Raw genomic sequence first — 26,601 nt, 5'->3', positions numbered from 1 at the left:
CCAGAGGTACAGCTGGACATTTGCCTAAGCCAAAGTGGGGTAAGTAGTGGAAGATAATGGGTTAGGGCAAAGCAAAATGGGGGTGGAGGAGCGCAGAGTTGATACCTGAGGAGAGGAACCTGCGGCCGGCCCCTCCCAGGCTGCAGGGGAAACCAGTTTAACAGGACTTAGCCTTTAAGGAACAACAGTTGCTGAAGGGACGGATGGGGGAGTGGAGGGAGGGAGAATTTTGGGGTGCGTCTGAAGAACAATTACACACCGTGCAGCCAGGCCTAGGGAATGATCACATGGGTCCGGGTTGTTGGCGATTTGCCGTTTTCCATCCCCAGCGCCAGAAGACTGGGACGAAGTTAGTTTTAATACTAACTGGGTCCGCCCAAACGCCTTCACCCTGCCCTTTGACCCTGGGGCCGGGTCCGAGATGGTGCTTCTGGTAGGCGACCGGGGCAAGAAGTCACTACGCCGCCGAATTCCCGGGGCCGCCCCAGGGGCAGAGCCTGGCCGGCGCTGCCGCCCAGCCCGGCCCGCCCAACTCGGCCACGGAAGCCGCCGGCAACCGTGAAGCTGCGGGCACAGGTGACGAATCCGCAACGCCCTCCGACTCGCACGCCCCTTTCGTAGGTCTCTGTCCAGAGTTAAGCGGAGAGGCCGAAAGCAATCGGCGTGCGGATTCGACCTACCCGCCTAATTAATCCTGGTTAGTTGGGGTCTTCAACTCGCCCCCAGCAACTTTCGTGCGCTCCAGTGCGTTCCTGCAGTTGGCTTGCCCGTGTCACCAACCGCTCAAGCCTGGGTGCAGGCCAGGGCCTGAATATTCCCTTCCTCACCTGCCAGCCCCAGTTCCGGGTGCAGGTGGGCCTCGCGCCCCTTTCCCATCGCAGGTGTTGGACCTACTAAGAGAGTGCCTGGAATCCAGAGGAACTGTGTGTCTGGACTTCTCCCGGCGCCTGGAGGACTGTCTTATGTACAGCAGGCGCTCAGTAATAATATCAGTGGCAGCAAAAAAGCCCATGGTTCTATTTTATCAACTGCTTCAGCGTTTACCACCTCCTTTTCCTCCTCCCCCCACAGGCTCATGAAAAGGTGCACTCTCCCTTTAAGACTAAAATGGTGGCTTGCTGCGACAAGGACTCCACTTCCGGTGGGGAGGGGGCGGGACCCCAGCCCGTTCACGCCGGAAGTGGTTTGTGTTTTCAAGATGGCGACTCCCTATGTAACTGACGAGACCGGCGGTGAGTGCGGGAATCGTGGAGCCGCTTCTCCCCGGGCTCTCGGGGTAGGGGTTCGGACTTGGAAAAGGGTCTGTGCCCCGCCCATCCCGGGGCCCCTCCTTTGCCCCGCCCCCCGGACCGCCTTCCCCATTCATTCCCCGCTACGGGTTGTCACCTGCGCCCCCTTCTGGTTTCACGTTTGTGTATATGTGTGGGTGGGTGGGTGGGGGGTCTCTGCTTCCGGTCACCGAAACCCTGGGGCCCCCTCAATCGTCCCTGCTTCAGGACCCTCACCCGGCCCCAGCTTCCTCTAGCACTTGGAGTTTCCATATCTCTTTAGGTTTCTCCAGCCTTGCGAGCTCCTACACTCTCAGTTCCCTCCAATTCCTACCCTTCTCTTTTCCCTCCCTCCCCCTTCTCTTACCTATACCTGCTTTTTGCCCTACCCTGTCCTGTTTTCATTCTTTTTCTTGAAGCTGTATCTGCTGAAGACCCCTCTCATTGCTACGTAGTGCTTTTTCCCACTCTTTCTCTCATCTTCATTTCTTAGGTCACTGAGGTCCAGAGGTGTGAAGGGGAGAGGAACTTAACATAACTTTCAACTTTGAGTTTTCTCCTTGATGGAGCCACTCTTCTTTACCTTCCCCGCTGATGGTGATAGGGATTGAGGGGTCCAAGGTGAGAGAGGGCAAAGAGAATGGTGTCTAGCAGCCCTTCTCCAAGCTCTGTGACAGATTAATAGAATCTGTTCCTTCTGATTTGAGAAGAATTTCAGCCTAGCTCTCTGAGATGCAAAAGTATCTGTGTGTATGCGAGAAAATGACAATCAAAGCCTTCTTTGTGGTTTTGTCCAATCCTAATTGCTTTGTCTTTGGAATAATGTGCATAGTGATGATTCAATAAGATAATATATGTGAAAATAAGATAATGCTATGCAAGTGCAAGGTGGTTCTGTTTTTGTAGTCCTCATTGTGGTCTTCATGTAGTCATTGAAGGCTATGTGTTGGCTCCTGTAGAAGTGACGCTGTGTCTGTGCAGTGGTATGCATGGTCTCTTTTAAAATATGCTATATATGCTTCTTGTTCTGCTGCTTTACATATTCCTTGTACCTCAGCCTACCTACCTTATGGTACCTAATAATAACCCAGGTCTCTGCTACTTCTCTCCAGCCTCATTTCAAAGTGATACACCATCTTCCTTATGCTCTCTACTACTCAGTAGGTCTTTCTTTTTTTTTTTTTTTGAGACAGAGTCTTACTTTGTAGCTCAAGCAAGAATGATCCTCCTGCCTACTTAGTGTTGGGATTACAGTCCTGAGTCACTATGCCCAACCGCCTAGCAACTTTTAATGCATGCTTTGAAAATACTAATTGTCTTTATCATTCAGATATCACATCTCCTCTACCCTGCCACCAAGATCTATTTTCTGTTCCCTGTGATTGTGTAGAAGAGAAGAAATAAACTGCTTTTATGCTTTCCTTTACTACTTCCAGATCATTGACCTACCCCTGTTACTCTAATCCTTGTGGAAGGTATTGACATGCAATTAAAGCAGTTTCTCTAAAACTTCAGTCATTATCTACTAGCCACAAGGGCCCATATCTTATCAAATCATGTATTTTTTTTTTTTTCTTGCTGTTATTCTCAGTGTCTCCAGCACTTTTGGCATCTTTGTCATAATCTGATCTACTATTTTTTTGTTTTTTTTTTTCTTTCTTTCTTTTTTTAGTACTAGTGTTTGAACTCAAGGCCTCACAGTCATTAGGCAGGCACTCTTACTGCTTGAGCCACTCTACCAACCCTTTTATGTAGTGGGCTTTTTCAAGATAAGGTCTCACAAACTATTACCCAGGGGTGGCTTCAAACCACACTGATCTGCTAGTTCTTCAACATAAACCATTAACTTTTATTATTTTCAAACCAGCTACACATCAGGATGATTGCAACTGGATCTCATCTTTTGTTTTTGTTCTTTTGTGGAACTGGGTTTGAACTCAGGGCCTGATGCTTACTAGTCAGGCTCTCTACCACTTGAGCCACTCCACCAGTCCTGAACCTCATCTGTTTGGTACTGGGGCTTGAACTCAGGGCCTACACCTTGAGCCACTCCAGTAGCCCTTTTTATTGTGATGGGTTTTTTCAAGAAAGGATATCGAGAACTATTTGCCCAGGCTGACTTCAAACTATGATCCTTCTGATCTCTGCCTCTTGAGAAGCTACAATTACAGGCATGAGCCACTGGCATCCTGCTAGCACTCTGGTTCTTGATCCTTTCTGTTTCATTGGGTCTGCTAGTACCTTCTGGTTATATTTTGTGCTGCCCAGCTGGATTTCTATGACAAACCACTTTGATACTCATCTCTTTGCTTTCTTTATTCATTTAGATCTTCTATTATAAGCATATATTTGTATTATCTTCAGTCGTACCCATCGACTATTTTCTTAGTTTCTGCTTCTAGACCATAGTATATTGCTAGAGTAAAAGCACAGAAGCCAGCAGATTCAGTGTAATGTTAACTTCTGTTGAGATCATGGCTTCTCTCCAATTTTTTCTTTCTGGTGTCCTAAATTCCATGGCTATTTCCCCAACCTTTTCCAGCTCTCTGTGAACCTCCCTTTATTCTTTTTCTTGTAGCAGATAACCTCACTTTTTGTTTCACTGAAAAATTAATGCCTGTTATTTCTGTTTTTTCGTATTTGCAGCCAGATTTCTTACTAGTTCCATTTCCTCACTGCTTAGTTTGCTGTAGTCATTATTCCTAGTACTACTCTCTTATCTAAGTTGACTTTGCATTTTTGTTTGTGGCTATTTTTTCACTCTTCAAAAAGTGAAGATCTGTCCTGCCCCAAATTAGTTTCAGTGCTTTCCATCATTATTTCTGTTAAAAGTACTCCTGTTCTAGCCAACTCAAGATAACTTTTTACATTATTTCTCTTTTTAAGATTTCCAATAAATTTTATTTTTTTAGAATAGTTCCAAGGTTTTAGAAAAATTCAGATGGCACAGAGAATTCCCATATACCCAGGCTCTCTTCATACTAACATTCTACATTAATGTAGTAATTTCTTTTAATTATTGTACTGTAATTATTAACTAGTGTTTATGCATTATTAAGATTTTCTTAGATTTTATTGTTTTTCTGAGCTAGGATCTCTTCAGAATGCCACATTGCATTTAGTTCTCATGTCTCCTTAAGTTCCTCAGGGCTGTGACAGTTTCAGACTTTGTTTTTGATGACCTTAACTTTTTTGAGAACTATTGGTCGTGTATTTTATAGGATGCCCCTCTATTGGAATTTGATGATTGTCTCACCAGTAGATGAGTTATGAGTTTTGAAAAAGAAAACTGCAGAGGTAAAGTGACATTTTCATCACAGGTTACACGGGATCACAATAATTTTGGGGTTTTTTGTTGTTGGTAGTGGTGGTGGTGGTGTTTTTTCAGTGCCAGGGATCAAATCCAGAGCCTCACACATGCTATGCAAGAGCTCTGGGTACTACACTAAATTGATTTTTCACTCTTGATATTGACCATGGTCACTTGGCTGAGGAATTGTTTATGAGCCTTCTCCACTGTAAAGTTCCTCTTTTCCCCCTCCTTTCCATACCATGATTTGGAGAGACATCACTGGTACAGTCCGTGCATAAGGAGTGGGGTACGGAGATTATTTGAGTCTTCTGTGCAGAGATTTGTTTCTTCTCCCCTGTTTGTTTATTTAATCATTTATTTATAATCAATACTGGCTTACTGGTATTTATTTAATACTTGGAGTTATAATCCAGTACTAGTTCATTTATTTTATTGCTCAAGTGATCCAGCTTTACTTGTTTATTTATTTGTTTTTTTTTGTGAGAGAACACAGGGCCTTGTGTGTGCTAGGTAAGTGCTCTTCCACTGAGCCTCAGTTTCCCCAGCCTCAATTGGTTCAGGTTTACACATTTGGAGCTCTTTTAAGTTTGCTAGTTGATCCTATATCCCTTTGACATACCCCATCATTTTAGGTGTTTTTTTTTTTTTCCCCTACTCTTCCTTTCACTTTCTGAAGATGCTCCAGGCATATTTTGTGTATATATTTCCTGATTTAGTGTTAGAATTAGCCATTTCTCCAAGAGCCCTTATTCTTTTTATTGAAGTATGACGTTACAAACTAAGATCTGAGCACTAGGTATTTTCATTGTTACTGGGATACTACTTTTGCATCATCTTACTCCTCTCCTGCCATCCCCTGCCTTCTTTTCCCATAGATCAGTAGTCAAAATACTCTTATCCCTGCTGCTGTACACATATCCCATCTTCAGTCTTCAGTACTTGTTAACTATATGGTCTTTGGAATTTTATGTCTTATTTTTCTCATTGATGAATTGGGAAAAAACCTCCTACGACATAGGCTTATTCTGAGAATTAAAATTCAAATGAAATGATGTACATGTCTGGCACATAGAAGGTAGCAAACAGGGCTGCCTAGCAAGAGCAAGGCTCTGGGTTCAAACCCTAGCACTGCCAAATAAATAAAAATGTTAAAAAAAAAGTAACAAACATAATGTTCTGTAATTATTACTATTATGTAAGGGTTATTGTATAGAATAAAAGAAACTGTACCAAGTACCAAGCACAGTACATGAACCATTCTAAATGCCCGTTTTTTTAGTTTCCATTATCCTGCAATTTATTTTTTAATTATTTTAAAGATGTTAGTGTTCAACTGCAATTTTTTTTTTTTTTTGTGGTACTGGGGTTTAAACCAGGGCCTATATCTTGAGCCACTCCACCAGCCCTTTTTTGTGGTGGGTCTTGTAGATAGGGTCTCTCAAACTATTTGCCGCTGTCTTCGAACTACAATCTTTCTGATCTCTGCCTCCCAAGTACTTAGGATTACAGGTGTAAGTTACTGGCACCTGGCTTGCCATTTATTTTTTGAGACAGGGTCTTACTATATAGCCCAAGCTGGCCTGGAATTTGTGACCCTATCAGCCTCCCACATACTGGGATTACTGGTATGTACCATCATGCCTTAGTTTTATCCTGCAAATATTACTGTGCCTCCTATATAGTCAACCTGTCACTAGTTTCTGTAAAATCTGAGATACTGCTGTAGGTGAAGTCCTGATTTCAAACTCCCATCATGCTGGGCACAGGCGGCTCACGTCTATAATCCTAGCTACTCAGGAGGCAGAGATCAGTAGAACTGCAGGTGGAAGCCAGCCCCAGGCAAATGGTTAGAGAGACCCTATCTTGAAAAAAAACCGTCACAAGAAAAGGGCTGGTAGAGTGACTCAAGGTGTAGGACTTAAGTTCAAACCCAGTACTGCAAAAAAAAATAGGGGGACTCAAGTGGTAGAGCACCTTCTTAGCATGTGAGTTCAAACCCCAGTAGCACCAAAAAAAAAAAGTCAAATAGACGAAACCCCAAAAACTCTTTGTAAGCATCTTTTTTTCTCATTTATTTGTGCTTATTCACTTTCAATAATGATACACTATGGAACACTTAGCATACCATCATAATCATTTTAAAGTGAAGACTACTTTTTCATGGTGTCTAACTGTGTAAAGTACTGATTAAATGTAAACATCTTTTAAAATGCTGGCAGAGTACCAGGCCTGGTGGCACTGCGCTCAGTAGGTGGAGACAGGAGGATTGAGAGTTTAACACCAGCCTGGGCTACACAACAAAAACCTGCCTCAAAAAGAGAAAGGTAATATCAGAGTGTTTGTTAGAGTGTTTGGGCATACATCCTATCTTGCCTCTCCTCTGTTACAGGATTTTTTAGATTATCTCCAGAATCACATTTCAGAAACCTACTAGACAAATTCTCTCTCTTGCTCTACCTTTTTTCTTTTTGTGGTACTGGCGTTTGAACTCAGGACTTCATGCTTGCTAGACAGGTGCTCTACCACTTGAGCACTTTGCCAGCCCTAGACAAACTCTAAAAGAGATGTAACACTAGTGTTTTTATTACAACAACTCTATGAATATTTTTGTGTATAAGTCATTGCCTGCATTTCGGATTATTGTCTCAGGATAAATTTCCCAGAAATAGCTGGGTGCTGGTGGCTCATGCCTATAATCCTATCTACTCAGGAGGCAGAGGACAGGAGAATCCTGGTTCAAAGCCAACCGGAGGCAAATAGTTCCTGAGACCATATATCTTGAAAAAACCCAACACAAGCCAGGAGCTGGTGGCTCACTCCTGTAATCCTAGCTACTCAGGAGGCAAACAACAGGATTGTGGTTCGAAGCCAGCCCTGGAAAATGGTCTGTGAGAACCTATTTTGTAAAAAAAAAAAAACTTCACAAAAAAGGGCTGGTGTAGTAGCTCAAGGTGAAGGTCCTGAGTTCAAGCCCCAGTACCACCAAAAAAACCCAAAAACAGGGCTGGCTGAGTGGCTCAAGTGTTAGAGTGCCTGCCTAGCAAGCCTAGCAAGTGTGAGGCCCTGAGTTCAAACCCCAGTACTGCCGAAAAAAAAATCCCAGAAATAAAATTTTGGGAATTATTGTTAATTATAAATTTCATGTTTAATTTAGAAAAACTCTTCATAATTAGAATAAAATATAAATCATACTCATTCATGACTGGTAACTCCAAAATCAGAGATAACTATAGGTAACATTTACTGGAGATTGAATCCAGGACCTTGCACATGCTAGGCAAGGGCTCTGTCACTTGAGCCATACCCCATCCCTTAGGTTTATTTGTTTTTTTCCTGTGCACATATATAGCATATGTAAAATAACATAATTGAGATCATACTGAATGACTACATCCCAAAATATGATCTTCAAAATACTTAATAGTCTTCTGAAATGTGCTGTAGAATAAAAGAAATAAAGTTTCTTTGGCAAAGAAATTTGAGAAACAATATAAACTATATTCTCATCTTGCATATTCACATGAATAAGGACATATTAACTCACTGAAGCCTTGTCCTTAAAAACAAAATAATCTTGAGCATGGTGGTGCATGCGTGTAATTCCATCTGCTTGGGAGGTGGAGGCAGGAGGACTCCAAAATCAAAACCAGTTGGGACTACATTATAAGACCCTGTCTCAAACTAAAAAATTTTAAAAAGGCCTAAAACTGTACCGAAGGGGTAGAACACTCAATTAGCATGTGGGAGGCACTGGGTTCAATTCCAAATACTACAAAAAGAAGAAAAAAACCTTTTTTTCTGAGTTTCCCAGAATTTTTCTAAACTTACTGAATGGTTTATTTTGGGGGAGGTCACCCCTGTTAATATCTTGTGGAAGTAGTATATTCTATGACAAAAGCTTTGAGAAGTGCTGCTAAATGATAGTACTACCTTATTTTTGTTATGTTATCCTCAGTGCTTTCTACAAAGGTTTTTCCACTGGTGTATATGATTGTGCTGGTTTTGCCACTTTAAATGCATTGATATTCTCATCTGCAAAAGTTCTACTACCTTGGCAGAGTGAGGCAAGAAGATTGTGAGTTCTAAGTCATCCTGGACTACATAGTAAGAGTCTGTCTCAAAAAAAAAAGTTCTACCATGAGCTAGTGGCATGGTTTAATAAATGGTAGCACTCTTGCCTAGCAAGTTCAAGACTGGGAGTTCAAAACCCAGTACTACCAAAAGAAAGAAATTCTGCTACTTTGATAGAGAAAAATGGTATTTCGTTTTTGTAATTTCTATTTCCTTTGATTATTAGTGAGGTTGAACTTTTTTGTATATATAACAGTAGTGTAAAGAATACAACCTTTGTGCTGAGTGCTGGTGGCTCACGCCTGTAATCCTAGCTACTCAGGAGGCAGAGATCAGAGGATCTCGGTTTGAAGCCAGCCCAGGCAAATAGTTGGCAAGACCCTATCTTGAAAAAAACCATCACAAAAAAGGGCTGGTGGATTGCCTCAAGGTGTAGGTCCTGAGTTCAAACCCCAGTACTGCAAATAAATAAATAAATAAATAAATAAATAAATAAATAAATAAATAAATAAATAAAAATAAAACCTTTGGAACCCACAGCCTAAAATCAATTTCTGATGCAGTTTATTTACTGTAACTTTGGGCAAGTTATTAAATTTGTCATCATCTATAAATCTGGAGTAATACATTATGGGGCTCTGAAAATTAAATAAGATAATTTATGTAAACACTGAATATTTTATATAAACATCTTGAGTACTTGGGAAACACTCAAATAAAGGGTAGCTGCTAATATCTTTTGGGAATTCAATTAGATTGACATATGGACCATCCATGTTTACATTCAAGACACTACTAATACAAGCACAAACTAGTTTTCAGTATAGTATTGTCACATACTGTATTTTTGCCTGTACCCACTAATGAAATTATACCACATAAGACAGTGGAACAGCAGTGGGATAATGTATATATAAGCTTTGGTGTTAGCCTTGAGTCCAGATTATAGCTACATGCCTTTACCGTTTTGAAGATTGCTTCCTCAGCTTGTAAATGATAATATGTACACACTGTCTAGATTCAGCAAGATAATGTATTTGAAGTTCCTGGCAAAATGTAACTGCATTTTTTTTTTTGGTACTGGATCTTGAACTCAGGGCCTATTCCTTGAGATAGTCTACCAGCCCTTGCCTGGGACTGGCTTCAAACCATGATACCCCTGATCTCTGCTTCCTGAGTAGCTAGTATTATAGGCATGAGCCACTGGTGCCCATCTTTTTTTTCAGTTGTAGTGGGTATTGAACTCAGGGCTTTGCAATTGCAAGCACTACCACTTGAGCCATTAATAAATGCCCATTCTAATTGTTCATAACATAGTGTGAATTTCCCACTACTGTGATTTTGCTTGTTGTTGTTTGTATTAGAACCCTTCCCTTCCATACTCTGCCTGAAAGAATATTGGTTGCTGAGTTGTTATTATTACTCCTACCTAGTCTTTAAAGTCAGGTTCCTAAGGTTTTCCTAATTTCCTTCATCTTCCATGTTAAATGGGGTATGATTATTTACTCCTTATCTATGTCTCTTAGATCTTAGAATACTTAATGCCACTTACCCTTTTGCCTTATTCTTTTCTTGCCTAACTTGCCCATCTGCTCTTTACTTAGATTGTAAATTTCTTGAAAATGAGGACATCTTGCTCATATTGATAATCTCTATAGCATGTTAGTACTTTTCTCATAGGAGGTGTTCAATATATGTGTATCATGTTTAAGTCATAAGTAGTCTGACTGCTGACCACCACACTTTTCTGAGGCTGTTTTCTTGGAGATAAACAGGGATTACCAAATTGCAGATAACAATTTTCTCCTTGTCCTTAATCTCTTTGCAGTATTTAATAGTGTTAATCACCTATCCACTTAAGACAGTATTTAATATTTTTAATTACCTACCACTACTTAAAATTCTTTGGGTCTCCTCTGTATAACAGTATCTTTTCCTGTCATTGTTGGTATCTTTTCTTCCTTGAAGAAAATAATCATGACCATTTTGCCAATTTGGATCTTCTCTTTTTATATTTTCTCTTTGTTGGAAGCCATATCCAGGGCTTACTGGCCCTGAACTCCTCAGGCTGAGATCTGGGACCCAGATCTCCTCTTTTACTTGAAGCAGGTAGTTCCTTGGAATTTGTCCAAGCCTTGCTATGTTGTCTCTTTGCTGTCTTTCTGCAATTCTAGAAACAAGCCCCCGTTCAGTTTAAGGATTTTTATTGCTAATAGGTTTAAGGAAACAGGTTGAGGATTACAAAATATTAAATGTGGGGAAATGAAAAAAGCTTAAACATTTTCTTACAGTAGCTGCCCCTAATCTGTAGTTTCTGACTCTCAAAAATTTTTATCTAAAGTCCTGATATTCTGCCCTTGGTTTTTATTTCTAGGGGTGGGACTCGCCAAACCTCTCCCTTCTTTTTGACTTCACCCTTGGATACCATCAAGGCCAGAGGATGGAACCAAGATAACATAAAATAGGTGCTCCTTTGTGTATCTCTGAGGTCTTCTACACAAGATGGCCATTCAAGAAGCTTCTGACCTGCCTTTCCTTACAATCTGTCTTTACTTCTCTTAACCTTCAACTACACCGCCCCTTTATCTGCAGTTTCAGTTACCATGGTCAATTGAGGTCCAAAAATACAGGATAGTACAATGTTTTGAGAGAGAGCATGTTTATCTGTTATAGTACTATTTTATTGTTACTTTTGTTAATCTCATACTGTGCTTAATTTATAAGTTAAGCTTTATTATAAATATGTATATAAAGGAAAAAACAGTATACAGAGTGAGTATCCATTATCCAAAATTCTTGGAACCAAAGTGTTTTGGATTTTGGATTCTTTTCAGATTTTGGAATATTTGCACATACATACTGAAATATTTTGGGGATGGGATACAGTCTAAACACAACACTAATTTATATTTTATATATACTTCATACACGTAGCCTAAAAGTAATTTTATATAGAAATTTTAGTGTACCTGCATTTTTTTTTCTTTATCTTTCCTTTTTTTTAATTGTGGTGTACCTTCATTTTGACTTCAATCTATCGCATGACATCAGCGTGAAGAATTTTCCACTCATGGCATAATGTTGACAATCAAAAAGTTTCTGATTTTGGAGCATTTTAGATTTTAGGATTTTAGAATAGTGATGCTCAACCTGTGTATAGGACTCGGTACTATTTGCAGTTTCAAACATCCACTGGGGGGGGATTGGAATATATCTCCCATAGATGAGGGGAACTACTGTAATCTCTATACAATTAATTAATATATATGTTTTTTAGTTTTGTTACTTTCTCCTTGATTCCATGTAAAATACTGCTTGTCTAGAGTTGAATTAGTTGTTTTCACAAAGATGTCTTCTCCTTTGGACTTTATTTATATCAGTGGTTTTTAATTTTCTCATTTTTCCACATTTAAGAATGATTTTGGGCCGGGTACTAGTGGCTCATGCCTGTAATCTTAGCTACTCAGGAGACAGATCAAGAGGATCACAGTTCAAAGTCTGCCTGAGAACATAGTTTGAGAGACCCTATCTTGAAAAAACCCTTCACAAAAAAGGGTTGGTGGAGTGGTTCAAGGTGTAGGCCATTACTTCAAACTCCAGCACTGCAAAAAAAAGGAATTATACTGAGCCAGGAGATGTGGCTCATGTTTGTAATCCTAGCTATTTGGGAGGCTAACATCAGGAAGACTGAGGTTTGAGAGACCCCCATCTCCAAAATAACTAGAACAAAATGGACTTGAGGCGTGGCACAAGTGGTAGAGTGCCTGCTTTTCAAGCATAAAGCCCTGAGTTCAAACCCCAGTCCCACCAAAAAAACATAGTGCCAGGCACTGGTGGCTCACACCTGTAATCCTAGCTACTCAGGAGGCAGAAGATCAGGAGGACTATGGTTCAAAGCCAGCCTGGGCAAATAGCTTGTGAGATCCTATTCAAAGAAACCTATCACAAATTTAGGGCTGGTGAAGTGGCTCAAGGTGAAGGCCATGAGTTCAAACTCCAGTACTGAAAAAAAAAAAATTAGTGATATTGGGGGCTGGTGGAGTGGCTCTAGTGGTAGAGCACCTGCCTAGCAAGCCTGCCTACATACTGAGTTTAAACCATAGTACCTCTGAAAAAAAGCAAAGAAGTGATAACTACCTGGGTACAGTGGCTCACATTTATAATCCTAGCTACTTGTGAGGTGAAAATCAGGAAGATAAAGGTTCAAGGTCAACCTGGGCAAAAAGTTCATGAGACCCTATTTCAATTAATAAAGGCTGGGCATGAGGGATGAAGGCATGGCTCAAGTGGTAGAGTGCTTACCTAGTAAGCATGAGGCTCTGAGTTCAAACCCTGGTGCCACAAAAAGGAAAAAATTGTCATGGTGACATGGGCCTGTCAAACTAGATACACAGAAAGCATAAATAGGAGGATTGAGATCAAGGCTGGCCCTGATATAAATATGAGACCCTATTCAAAAAATAACTAAAGCAAAGCTGGATGCTGGTGGCTCAAACCTGTAATTGTGCTACTCAGGAGGCAGAGGTCAGGAGGATCGTGACTTGAAGCCAGCCTGGGCAAATAGTTCTGAGATCCTAGCTCAAAAAAAAATCACAGAAAAGGGCTACACCTTGAGTGGCTCAAGATGTAGGCTTTAAATTCAAGTCCCAGTACTACAAAAACAAAAAAACTAAAGCAAAAAGTCTGGGTGCATGGCTCAAGTGGTGGAGCACCTGACTAGCAAGTACAAGGCCCTGAGTTGTTCACACCCAAGTACTGCCTCCCCCCAAAAAATGTGATATTGTGTTGAGGCATAGAGGCACACGTCTGTAATCCCAGCTACTTGGGAGGCAGAGATTGGGAGGCTCAAGGTGCAAGGCCAGCCTTGTTAGTGAGACAAACAAAAAGTTAGTGAGACCTCATCTTAACTAATAAGGCAGGTATATGGGGATCTTATGTGTAATCCCAGCTATGTGGATGGCATAGGTGGATTGCAGTCTGAGGTTGGCCATGTGCAAAAACATAAGACCCTATCTGAAAAATTACTAAAAGCAAAAAGGACTGGAGGGCATGCCTCAAGTAGTAGAGCACTGGAGTAGCAAGCATGAGGCCTTGAGTTCAAACCCTAGTACCATAAAAAACAAAAAAATTATATTGTAGTTAGTTTGTGTTCTTTATTATCTTCCTCACTAGAATGTATGCTACAAGCAGGCAAGAACCTTGCTTGCTTCATTCATTATTGTATCTTAAGCTCCTGTTACATTGCCTGCCACAACAGTAAGTGCTCAATAAACATGTAAAATCCATGTGCGAGTAAACGTTATGCCCTGCTTACCCATAGAAGTGGGGTGAAAAATACGAGGATACATGTGAAAAGCACCAGATGAAATCCACTGTGACGTTATTTTGGTTATTTCCTCTCCAAATCTTTGCAGTGTTTGGATTCTGTTGATTGATCTTCATAATGGGTTTCTCTCTCATTTTCCTTTCGATCCCACAAAAGCCATCCAAGTCAGGTCTTTTCACATTACAGCTACCACTTTCATTTCTTCTACTTTTAGTTTATCATACCCCTTTATGTCTGTGGGTTTTGCTGCTGCCAATTCAACCAACTTCAAATTGAAAATATTCAGAGAGGCTGGGCGTAGTGGTTCATGCCTATAATCATAGCTACTCAGGAGGTAGAGATTGGGAGGATACATGTTTGAGGCTGTCATGGGCAAAAAGTTTGCAAGACTCATCTAAACTAAAAAAGCTGGACATGGTAATGCACGTCTGTCTTCCCAGTTACATGGGAAGCATAAATAGGATCACAGCATGCAGGCCTGGACCTAAATGGGAGACCCTATTTGAAAAATAACTAGTACAAAAAGGACTGGAGGTGTGGGTCAAGTGGTAGAACACTTGACTAGCAAGTATAAGATCCTGAGCTCAAACCTCAGTACCACCAAAATAAATAAATAAATAAATAAATAATTCAGGTGCACCCTCTCTTGGGACTTACCCCTTACTCTGAGAGACTCAGTTTTCCCACTTCACATTTTATTTTTCTTTCTTTTTTTTTTTTTCTGGTACTGGGGTTTGAACTTGGGGCCCACACCTTGAGCCACTCCACCAGCCCTTTTTTGTGGTGGGTTTTTTGAGATAGGGTCTCTCAAACTATTTGCTCAGGCTGGCTTCGAACCACGATCCTCCTGATCTCTGCCTCCTGAGTAGGTAGGATTACAGGGGTGAACCACCAGCGTCCGGCCTGCTTTACATTTTCTATCTCAATAAACTCTCCTGCTTTACTTGCCAAAAAAAAAAAAAATCAAAGCTATGTGGTATGTGCCTGTGGTCCCAGCTACTGAGGAGAATGAAACAGGAAAATCGCTTGAATCCAGAGGTTCTGGGCCAGCTTGAACAATATATAGCAAGAGCTCATCTCATTTTTTTTTTTTACATCTTACTTAATGTGTAGTCCTTTTTTTCTTGTCACTATGGAATAACTATTTACATAGCAGTTATACTGTATTAGGTATTATAAGTAGTCTAGAGATGATTTAAAGTATACAGGAGGATTCCCATAGTTTATATGCAAATATGCCATTCTTTATAAGGGTCTGAGGATTTTGGTGTCCACAAGGATCCTGGAACCATGCCCACAGATCCTGAGGAATGACCATATTTTCAGGTTAGTCCATAAAGTACTGCTTTGAGCAGATCTACCTGTATGTGTTTACCAGCTTCCAGTGTTCTGCAGTCTGAGGCATAAATCCAAACTCATTGGAGACTGGAGAGGTTACATATTCTCATTAATTTGCTTCTAATTTTTTTCTCATTTTATATATGCCTTTTGTCCAAATCATTGGATTCTTGCCAATGTTTTGTTTTGTTTTGAACTCGGTTTGAACTCGGCTGTGTGCTTGGTAGTCAGGTGCTCTACCACTTGAGCCACACCCCCAACCCTTTATGCTTAAATTATTTTCCAGACAGTCTCCCATTTTTTTTTTTTTTTTTGCCTAGGCTGACCTGGAGCATGATACTTCTACCTGTGACCTCTGGAGTAACTGAGATGACAAGTGTGTGCCAGCATGCCTAGTTTATTGGTTGATAGGGTTTGCTAATTTCTTGCCTAGGCCGGCCTCAAACCATGATTCTCCCAATCTCTGCCTCCCATTTAGCTGGGATTATAGGTATAAGCCACCTTGCCCTTTTTTTTTTTTAAGCAGTACCAGGATTTGAACTCAGGGCCTCATGATTGCTTGGCAGGCACTCACTTGCTACCACTTGAGCCACTCTACCAACCTGCCCTAACTGTTTTTTGTTTGTTTGTTTTTTTGTGGTATTGAGGTTTGAACTCAGGGCCTACACCTTAAGCCACTTCCCCAGCCCTTTTTTTGTGATGGTTTTTTTCTGGATAGGGTCTCCTGAACTGTTTGTCCTGGCTGGCTTTGAACTGCAATCCTCCTGATCTCTGCCTCCTGAGTAGCTAGAACTACAGGCGTGAGCCACTGGCAGTGGCCCTGATTTTGTTTTAAGACAATCTTATTGTGCAGCTCAGGCTGGCCTCAAACTTACAGTCCTATCACCTAAAATTCTGTAGTGCTGGGATTACAAGTGTATGCCACTCATCTGGCATCATACTTAAATTTTTATTTAGTAATTCAGTCTGTTTTTACTGTTTTCTGTGAGTCAAGCTCTTTGCTACAAAATTCAAAGTCCCTGCTCTTGAGCAAGCAAATAATTATATTAAATATTAGAGCATAATAAAGGGTGAAATAAGTGCTATTTATGCTCAAAGGGCAACTTCTAACCTTGTAGTAGGGAGGTTGGGAAAAGCTGCATTGGAAGTTTATACTTGAACTTCATATTTAAAGACTAGTACGAATTAACAAATATAAGAAGCAAGGAAATAGATAATAAGGCATAGAGACTAAATGCACAAGTTCAAGTGAGATTTGTGAATATTTCAGTGGCTAGTTTTGGGGCTTGAATAAGTTTATATAGTATTTTTAGGGCACCTGCATTTTGACTGCAACCTATCACATGAGGTCAGGTGTAGAATTTTCCACTTGTAGCATCATGTCAATAATCAAAATACTCAGATTTTGGAGCATTGCAGATTTTAGATATTTGGATTAGGGGTGTTCAATCTGTGTGTGTAGTGTTAGAGGCTGGAGACTACAAAGAACTGAGTCCAGAAGGCCTTTGTGTGGGACTGTATTTTCCTTGTGAATATCCTGAAGGCAACCAGAATCCAAGAAGAATTTTAAGTAGAGGTATAAATAGTCTTACTTGTCCCTTTGTTCCTGTCCTTAAACCTGAAAGGCTTCCCTTTCTCTTGTTTCCTCAACCAGATCCCTCCCTCCACCTGTCTAAATCCCACTCATCTCCAAGGATAAAAACAGATGTCGTATCCTCTATAAAGTCTTTATGAATCACCTGGTCAAAAATAATTTCACTCTCTTTTGTGTATCTAATGCAAGGCTTGAAATATAAAATTACATACTTTTAAAAATCCATAATATACCAACATTAATGGAATTTTGAAAAAGAAAAAATTATCTAGCCTGTGATACAGCTCTTTTTTGTACTGGATATTTTTGCGATAGGGTCTCCCAAACTGTTTGCCTGGGCTGCTTCCCAAGTAGCTAGGATTATAGGCGTGATCCACCAACACCTGGCTTGTTTTTGGTTTTTTTTTTTTTTCAGTATGGAGTTCACCGTCAAACACTCTGCCAGCCCTTTTTGTTATGGGTATTTTTGAGATAGGGTCTCATGAACTGTGCCCTGGCTGGCTTCCTGATCTCTGCCTCCTGAGTAGCTAGGATTGCAGGTGACTTGTTTTTGGTTTTGTTTGAAACAGGACCTTTCTAGATTGCTCTGGCTGGCCTTGAATTCAACCCCCAGTACTGCCCCCCCTCAAAAAACAAAAAATTTTTTTATAATCTTAGGACTCCAGCATAACATTTTCATTATTACATAGTCTTTCATTTATTTATTTATTTGTTGGTAGTCCTAAGGTTTGAACTCAGGGCCTCATGCTTGCTAGGCAAGCACTCTACCAGTTGAGCCACTCCGCCAGCCCACATTCTTATCTAAACTTACAAATGCATGTAATATATTTAATAGTTGAAATCATGGTGTATTTATAATTTTAATTAATTTAATTTTTTTGCTGTACTTGGGGTTTAACCCAGGGCCTCATGCATGCTAGGTAAACACTCAACCACTGAGCTACATCCTCTGCCTTTATTTTTTATGTTATATCACATTGCATGATTTTTCATACAATTTTCTTGTGTTTTGTTTCATTGCCTGTTGGAAACATTTCTTTATGCCTTTATGGTAGATTTTTTTCTTTTTTTGGTACTGGGGTTTGAATTGAGCTTCATGCTTATGAGGCAGGCACTCCATGGCTTGAGCCATGCCTCAAACCCACAGTTTTATTTTGCTTTTTCTGTTTATTTTGTTGGTATTGGGTTTTGAACTTAGAGCCTCAAGCGTGCTAGGCCCGTGCTCTACCACTTGAGCCATTCCGATAGCCGTTTTACACTAAATTCTTAAGATTGGAATTTCTAAACATGTTAAATTATTTTTTATTTTTAACCCTCTTACCCTTCCCCTTGTCAGTGGATTACCAAGTCTTGTTAATTCTTTGATAATGTATCCAGTATGACTTTCTCCTTTGTATTCTTACTGTTTTCAGCCATTGCTGCCTTTTCCTGCCAGATTATTGCAATTTTTTTTTTCCTAACTGGTTTTCCCAGTCTTCAGTGTTTTTCTTTTCCAATTCCCCTTCTCATCTTGCCAGACTCATTGCCCTAAAACACCACTTTGGATAAAGGATTCATTGATTTGACAAATATTTATTGAATGCATGCCATGTGTCAAATATTAAACTCCTTAACTGACAGTCACCATCTGAACATCCTCCTCTCCCTACCCCAGTTCTTTCTCTGCCTCTGCCAGCCTCATCTATTTATCATCTCCTGAATATGCCATCTGCATTCCTGTTTCTGAATTTTTGTTTTAGAATGAACTTTTGTTTCAAGTCTATTCTGACTCCCTTTTTATTTATTTTAGTTTGACTCGTTCTTGAAAGCCCAGCCCTCGTCTCTGTCCTCCCTCTATTATGCCTCTTTAGTAGTTTTCATTATTTGGATTTTACTCTTGTTTTCATACTATCACAGCTAACCAAAAAATATCCTTACTGTATCCTGTTTCTCTTTTACTCACCAGATAAGAGCCAGTTTCCTTGATCTGTTTTTTTAAGGCTTCCTAAGACCTGGCTCCATTTTTCATTCCCAGCCTGATTTCCTATTGTTCCCTGTTATGAGCTGTCTGGTTCACCTGGGCACCTGTCCTGTTCCCTAAATACCCATGCCCATTAGCCTTTGTCTGCTCATGTTCAAGCCCCTTTTCTTTTTTTTCAGTACTGAAGTTTGAACTCCAGGCCTATACCTTGAGCCACTCCATAAGCCTTTTTTTTCTTTTTGCAGAACTGGGGCTTGAACTTAGGGCCTTCATCTTGAGTCACTCCACCAACCCTATTTTTGTGAAGGGTTTTTTCTAGATAGGATCTCATGAACTATTTGCCCAGGCTTGCTGCGAACTGCAGTCCTCCTGATCTTTGCCTCCTGAGTAGCTAGGATTATAGGTTTGGAGCCACCAGCTCCCAGCCCATATTTCTTTCTTTATTCCATTCCTCTACCTGTTTTTTTTTTTTTTAAATTGGCACTGGGATTTTAACTCAGGACCTCATGCTTGCTAGGCAAGCACTCTTACTACTTGAGCCACTCCACCAGCCCTACTTCTCATATTTTCTTACCCATTTTCTTTGTAAATTTTTGGCTGTAATTTATTAATGATGCTTACGTTTTGAACAAAAAATTCAGGTAAGAATTTATAATCTAGGTGAGAGGTCCTAGGCTTGATTTTTTTGTTTGTTTGTTTCTTTTGTTTTGTTTTGGTGGTACTGGGGTTGAACTCAGGGCTTTGTGTATACTAGGTAGGCACTCTTTTGCTTGAGCCAATCAGCCAGCCCTTTTTGCCCTGGTTATTTTTGGAGATAGAGTCTCACTTTATTCCCTGAGCCAGCCTGGACCTCAACCCGCCTAGCTAGGATGATAGATGCACACCACCACTCCCTGCCTTTGGTTTAGAAGGGGGTCTCACTAACGCTTTGCCTGTGACCACCTTGAACCACAATCTTCCCTATCTCTGCCTCCCAATTAGCTAGTATTACAGGTGTGAGCCACTGTATACCCAGCCTGACTTAACTTTCTTCCTTTTTTTTTTTGGTGGGACTGGGCTTTGAACTCAGGGCTTCATGCTTGCAAAGCAAGCACTCTACTGCTTAAGCCACACTTCCAGTCCAGTTTTCTCTGGTTGTTATTATTATTATTTGTCTGCTTTTTTGGTGCTAGGGATCGAAACCAGGGCCTTAAGCATGCTAAGCAAGCACTCTGCCACTGAACTACATCCCAGCTCTTTCTCTGGTTATTTTGGAGATGGGCTCTCACTAACTATTTGTTTGGTCTGGCTTCAAACTGTGATCCTCCCGATCTCGGCCTCCCAAATAGCTAGGATTGCAGCATGAGCTACCAGCACCTGGGTTGACTTTCTTTTATAAATCTTTTTATTTTTGCAAAAGCAATACTTTGTTTTTTTCTGAATGAACAATTCATTCTCTCTCATTAACTTCTCATTAAAGAAATTAATATTCACTGGGCACTGGTGGCTGGGCACTGGTGGCTCATGCTTGTAATCCTAGCTACTCAGCAGGCAGAGATCAGGAGGATTGTGGTTCAAAGCCAGCCGAGGCAAATAGTTCGTGAGACCCTATCTCAAAAAAACCCAGCACGAAAATAGGGCTGGTAGAGTGGCTCAAGGTGTAGGCCCTGAGTTCAAACCCCAGTACTGCAAAAAAAAAAAAAAAGAAAGAAAGAAAGAAGTTAACATTCACCTCCTCTCTAACTTCTCATTGAAGAAATTAATAGTTTCTACCACTTCTTCCAGCTTATCCCTCTTAAGGTAACCAGCATTAAAGGCTTTATTTGTGGCCTTCCATATTTTTCTTTGCCCTGACACACAGACTACATGAACCTAAAAGGTCCTAAGCCTTGCCCCGATAAGAATGGGACCATACTCTACACCAGTGTTTTTCAAAAGTATTGTTTTGGCTGAGTGCCAATGCCTCACACCTGTAATCCTAGATCAGGAGGAAAGTGTGGTTCAAAGTCAGCCTGGGCAAATAGTTCATGTGACCCAATCTCAAAAATACCCTTCACAACAAAGGGCTGGTGGAGTGGCTCACGGTGTAAACCCTGTGTTCAAATCCCAGTATGGCAAAAAAAAAAATTATTGTCCAGGATGTTTGGGATAAGTGTGTGTGTGGGGGGGGGGGGGTCCTAAGACCCTTTTAAGAGTTCTGCAAGCAAAACCACTTTCATCATAATTATAATACTTATTTGCCCTTTTCACTGTATTGACTTTTGCAATGATAATACAAAAGATATATAAATCTGCCAAACTGTACTGCTCATGGTGTTCTTTGCCACACACTTGCAGTAATTTATACCAGTTTTACTTAAAATCATTTGATTATGCAGTAAAAATGATTAAGCAAGCTCTGGCTTTTGAGTACACATCTTTTCAGTGTTCTCGGTGATGAAATGGGAAGTAAGCATGAACTATTGCTGTAAGGTGGCTGTCTTAAAGAAAAGCACTTGCCCAAGTGCTCCAATTGTAAGCTAAACAGGCTTCCTTTTAATGAGACACATTTGTACTTGAAAGACCCTCTGACAAATTATGGTAATTCAGATGTATCTGACAGTCATTTTCCTGAAACTGAAAGAAGTAGGTCTACCATTTCAAACAAAACATCTGTGACACTATTTGTTGTCAGTGGTAAAATTCAAACTCTCAACTGCAAATTGGAATTTTCTGTAACTCATATCTGCCACTGTGAGTTTGAAAGCTTCCCAGTACTTAAAGACTTTTCTGAAGGAAATTAATGAATGTGACTTTTTTTTTACTGTTGCATAAAAATTTATAATATCGGACTGGTGGAATGGCTCAAGTGGTAGAGCGCCTACCTAGCAAGTGTGAAGTTGCTCATGCCTGTAATTCTAGCTACTTGGGAGGCAGAGATCAGGAGGATTGTGGTTAGAGGCCAGCCCAGGCAAATAGTTCTAGTGACCCTATCTTGAAAATACCCAACACAAAAAAGAACTGGTGGAGTGCTAAAGTGGTAGAGCACCTGCCTAGCAAGCATGAGGCCCTGAGTTCAAAGCCTAGTACCACCAAATAAATAAGTAAATAATATTACAAACAAGAGTGTAAGAGTCTGGAAGTAAAAAAAGTTTGAGGACCTCTACATGTTATCCTGTAATTTGCTTTTTCACTTAATATATTGTGAACACTATTCAGGGTTTCACTATGTAGTCTAGGCTGGCCTGGAACTCTCAGTCCTCCTGCCTTAACCTCCCAAGCGCTAGGATTACAAGTGTGTACTACCACACCTGGCTTTAACATTCTTTTTAACAACAGCATCATGTTTCATTGAGTGAATGAACCAAATCTATTGGATCATCTGTAGATAGCCATTTAAAGTGCTTTTATCTTTTTACTAATTTAAGTAATGTATCAAGAAACATCCTTTACTTATATCCTTGTATACTGGTGCTTTTATATCTATAGTGTACATTCCTATTTTTTTCCCTTTTTGTGTGTGTATGTGTGACAAGGTCTTACTGTGTAGCCCAGGCTGGCCTCCAACTCTCAATCTTCCTGCCTCAGCCTTCTAAGTGCTGGGAGTACAGGTATGAGGTACTATGCCAAGCTTATAGTATATATTCCTAAAAATTGTCTTGTTTTACAAAGTCCATCTAGATGAAATTTCTCTTTCTCTGTAACATCTCCTTGTATCATTTCTCCTACCAAGGGTTCTTGTTTTTGCCCCCTTTTAACTTCTTGTTCATTTATGCCTTTAATATCCTCTTGCTATTGCCTTGGTTTTTTGTTTCTTGTTGGCAGTATTGGGGGTTTGAACTCTGGTCCTTGTGGTTGCTAGGCAGTCAATCTACCACTTGAGCTGAGCCTCCAGTCCTTTATGCTTTAGGTTACTTTTCAAGTAGGGTCTCACTTTTTGCCTGAGCTTGGGCTTGGACTGTGATCTTCCCATCTGTGGCCTCCCTTGTTGCTGAGATTGCAGGTACACACCACCATGCCTGGCATGTTTTATTGAAATGGGGTCTCACTGACTTTTTGCTCAAGCTAGTTTCCAAACATGATCCTCCTAACCTCTGCCTCCCAAGTAGTTGAGATTACAGGTGTGAGCCACCACACATGGCATTGCTTTGTGTATTTTAAAATATCCTCTATGCCTTTTCTGTCTTTTGTAAATTATAAAAAAGGGGCTCCCTGAAGGTGAGGATGGTATGTTGTATAGTGCATAATCACCATGTAAATGATGAGAGAGGGATTGAGGGTTGATATGGAAAAAGATGTTAGCAATTTACATTTGGTGGGCAGATGGGTGCTGGAGGAAGCTGTGTTAATTTATGCATCCTGACATCTTGGGAAATGTTTTGAAAATAAGAAGTAACTCCAACTTAATTCCTTTAATTTCAGGCAAGTACATTGCCTCAACACAGCGACCTGACGGGACCTGGCGCAAGCAGCGGAGGGTGAAAGAAGGCTACGTGCCCCAGGAGGAGGTCCCAGTGTGCGTGGTTAGGCTTGAGAAGGGGGTATTTCATAGGGTCCCTACAGAAATATAGAATATGTGTGCCTGCAAGTTCAGGGATGACTCTCTGAGCCCCAAGGAAATGGAAGAAGGGGCAACTGTCTGAGAAAGGAGAGAAAGGAGCTGGGATTCAGGGGTAAGTGAGGATTCCATGTGACTAGTCTTGTTCCTGTGACCTCAGTTCATCAGAACCTTCAAATAGAAGTCAGAGATCCAGAACTTTGGGCCCTAAAGACCTTCTACAGCATCTCCTGCAGAGCAAAGTTGGAGAGGGACCTAAAGAAAGGAAGGAAGTAGGAATGTGATTTGGAAGGTTTTGAAAAGGATGGGAAAGTTAGTGATTCTTGGGAACTTTGTTGACATCTTCTGTTTCCTGCAGGTATGAAAATAAATATGTAAAGTTTTTCAAGAGTAAACCAGAGCTTCCACCAGGGTTGAGCCCTGAGGCTACCGCTCTAGTAACTCCATCCAGACCTGAAGGTGGTGAACCAGGCCTCTCTAAGACAGCCAAACGCAACCTGAAGCGAAAGGAGAAGAGGCGGCAGCAGCAGGAGAGAGGAGAGGCAGAGGCTTTGAGCCGGACTCTTGAGAAGGTGTCCCTGGGAGAGACAGCTCAACTCCCCAGCGTGCTGCAAGGCTCCCAGGCAGCTCCTCCAGCTGCCCCTGACCTGCCTGACTCAGCTGCCACCACAGAGAAAGCCAAGAAGATAAAGAACCTAAAGAAGAAGCTTCGGCAGGTGGAAGAGCTGCAGCAGCGGATCCAGGCTGGCGAAGTCAGCCAGCCCAGCAAAGAGCAGCTGGAGAAGCTGGCAAGGAGGAGGGCGCTGGAGGAGGAGCTAGAGGACTTGGAGCTGGGCCTGTGAGGCCCTTAGGAATAGGGAGTGGACTGCAGAATAAACCATGGGGTTGTCTGGGGTCAGGGGAGTGTGGGCGGCAATAGTCAGGTGGGGTACCCCCCCATATTGGCTCATTTCCACCTTTTGCGGCCCAACTCTGTCCTCTAGACCCTACCCTCTCCTTCATTCCTTCCCTTGTCTCCCAAGCTCCTATTTTTTGGACTTTCTCTCTCCCATTCCTGGTGTTCAGAGTCTCAATGTCTACCGCAGGTACCTTTGCTACTGATTTGGGTGTCTTGTTTAAAAGAAAATTTGGTGGGTGGGAATCTCTCAGAGAACTGAGAGTGAGGGAGTATAGGGAATACACCCAAGTCTTGGAGTCTTGGTTCCTGTTCATAGTGTTTATGAGTTATATCCCCATATATCTCTAACCCTTTTTTTTTTTTTTTTTTAAAGAACAAGAATAAACTCAAGTAGACAACAAGTGGTTGGGCCTCACCTCTTTGTTTTCAGATCCTAGTAGGTATTTTATCCCATAAATTTGGCACAGAAAGACACGTGTTGGGGTTGAATCCAGGGTCTTGCACATGTTAGGCTAGCACTGAGCTATATCCCCAGCCCTTAGTTTTTAAAAAATATGGGGCTGCTGGAGTGGCTCAAGCAGTAGAGCACCTGCCTAGCCAAGCCCCATGCCACAAAAAAAAAAAAAATGAGTGTATGACAAAATTAGCAACACTGATTTCTGTACATGTTTGCTCAGGCTTCTGTGAACAGAAATTAGTGTTATAATCTGGTAAAACTTGGAATACAAATTTACTTTGACATGTTAATTTGTGCATCATTGTTACTGTGCCACATAGCAATGGGACTTTTGTACCGTGTTCACATTTGTCGAGGTAAACTTTATTCTTCACACTTGAGCCTAGGGTAGCTCTTTTGAAATTTCACCTTTTTGGGCTCGATGTGTGGCTCAAGTAGTAGAATGCCTGCCTAGCAAAGTGATTGAGTTCAGACTCCAGTACCACAAAAAATAAAATGAGAGGAAAGAAGAAAAGATGGGGGATAATTTGTACTTCACAGCTGAGTGGTTAGTGAGTATATGATTGGGCACCTCAGTGTGAGACCAAAAGTTTCCTTTTGTAAGAATCTTACACAATTATAAAGATTTTCTAAATAATACTTAATTGGCTTATATGTAGGTAGGTGTTTATTACTTTGTAAGGTCAGTATTTTATAGGAATTTGTACTTTAAAAATTTTTATTAAGAAGAGATTATTTGCTTTGCAGAAAGATCTACCATAGTAAACTGTTAAATTTCCTGGGCTTTTCGGTTTGATAAAACTTGATTTTGATATTTATTGGGCTCCTTCAATCATTGTGCTAGTCTGTGGAGGGATACAATTATTAGTATATTGTTGAACCGTCAGTTAAGGAAAGTATTAGATTAGGTAAATCACTAAGTATGGGAAAATTAATTGCTATGAAAAAGATATCAGCAATGTGTTGAGGGAGAGCTAAGAAAAACAAATTATTCTGATTTAGGAGATGGGAGGCTTCATGGCATCTTAGTCCACTTGGGCTGCTGTAACAAAATCCTATTCCATAGACTGTGGGTGGCTTATGGATGACAAATTTATTTCTCCTAGTTCTGGAGGTTGGAAAATCCAAAGTCAAGGCTCTAAAGATTTGGTGTCTGGTGAGGGCTTGCTTCCTAATTCATACATTGATACTTTCTCACTGTGACCTCTTATGGTAAAAGAAAGAGACTAGGCAATTCTCTGGGACTTCTTTATTAATCCCATTCATGAGGACTCTGTCTTCATGAGCGTATCACCTCCCAAAGGCCTCCACCTCCTAAATCACATTTTCTTTGTCTCTTTTTTTTTTTGTGGTACCAGGGCTTGAACTCAGGGCCTATACCTTGAGCCACTCTACCAGCCCTTTTTTGCGAAGAGTTTTTTTGAGATATGGTCTATTGAGACCATATCTCTATTTGAGATATGGAACTATTTGCCCAGGCTGGCTTCAAACCATGATCCTCTTGATCTCTGCTGCCTGAGTAGCTAGGCATGAGCCATGGTGCCGGCTCTCTCTTTTGAGATAGGGTCTTGCTATGTAGTTTAGGCTTACCTGGAACTGTCTATTCTCCTCTTCCATCTCCTCAGTGCTAGGTTTACAGGCGTACATCACCACATCCTGCTCTTTTTTTTTTTTTTTTTGGTGGGACTGGGCTTTGAACTCAGGGCTTCATGCTTGCAAAGCAGGTGCTCTACCACTTGAGCCATACCTCCAGTCTGTTTTTCTCTGGTTATTTTGGAGATGTGATCTCATGAACTATTTGCCCAGGCTGGCCTTGAGCCTTGATCCTCCCCATCTCAGCTTCCCAAGTAGCTAGGATTA

At 41.0% G+C, this 26,601-nt stretch overlaps 1 protein-coding gene and 1 non-coding gene across 5 annotated transcripts; one reads left to right on the top strand and one right to left on the bottom strand.

Moving 5' to 3' along the window:
• Pym1 (PYM homolog 1, exon junction complex associated factor) lies at nt 1–24,669 on the top strand. Of its 4 annotated transcripts, XM_074083591.1 has the most exons (5): nt 267–697; nt 1,072–1,232; nt 4,490–4,565; nt 23,251–23,344; nt 23,745–24,669. In XM_074083591.1, the coding sequence occupies exons 3-5, from the start codon at nt 4,538–4,540 to the stop codon at nt 24,226–24,228; spliced, it is 606 nt and encodes a 201-aa protein (XP_073939692.1). In that variant the 5' UTR covers nt 267–697; nt 1,072–1,232; nt 4,490–4,537; the 3' UTR covers nt 24,229–24,669. The 4 variants fall into 4 exon arrangements, with proteins under 4 accessions (XP_073939691.1, XP_073939692.1, XP_073939690.1 ...); XM_074083590.1 differs by lacking the exons at nt 267–697; nt 4,490–4,565 and adding an exon at nt 1–39; XM_074083589.1 differs by lacking the exon at nt 4,490–4,565 and having other exon boundaries at nt 275–576.
• LOC141410585 (small nucleolar RNA SNORA15) lies at nt 6,659–6,794 on the bottom strand. Its single transcript, XR_012435427.1, has one exon. It is a non-coding gene; the product is annotated as a small nucleolar RNA SNORA15 (small nucleolar RNA).
• Nucleotides 24,670–26,601: the final 1,932 nt, after the last annotated feature.

Source organism: Castor canadensis, chromosome 8 (assembly GCF_047511655.1).
Source record: "Castor canadensis chromosome 8, mCasCan1.hap1v2, whole genome shotgun sequence".
Taxonomy (NCBI): Eukaryota; Metazoa; Chordata; class Mammalia; order Rodentia; family Castoridae; genus Castor; species Castor canadensis.
Note: the sequence above shows the minus strand (reverse complement) of the source record. Positions and strands in the feature narration are given on the sequence as shown.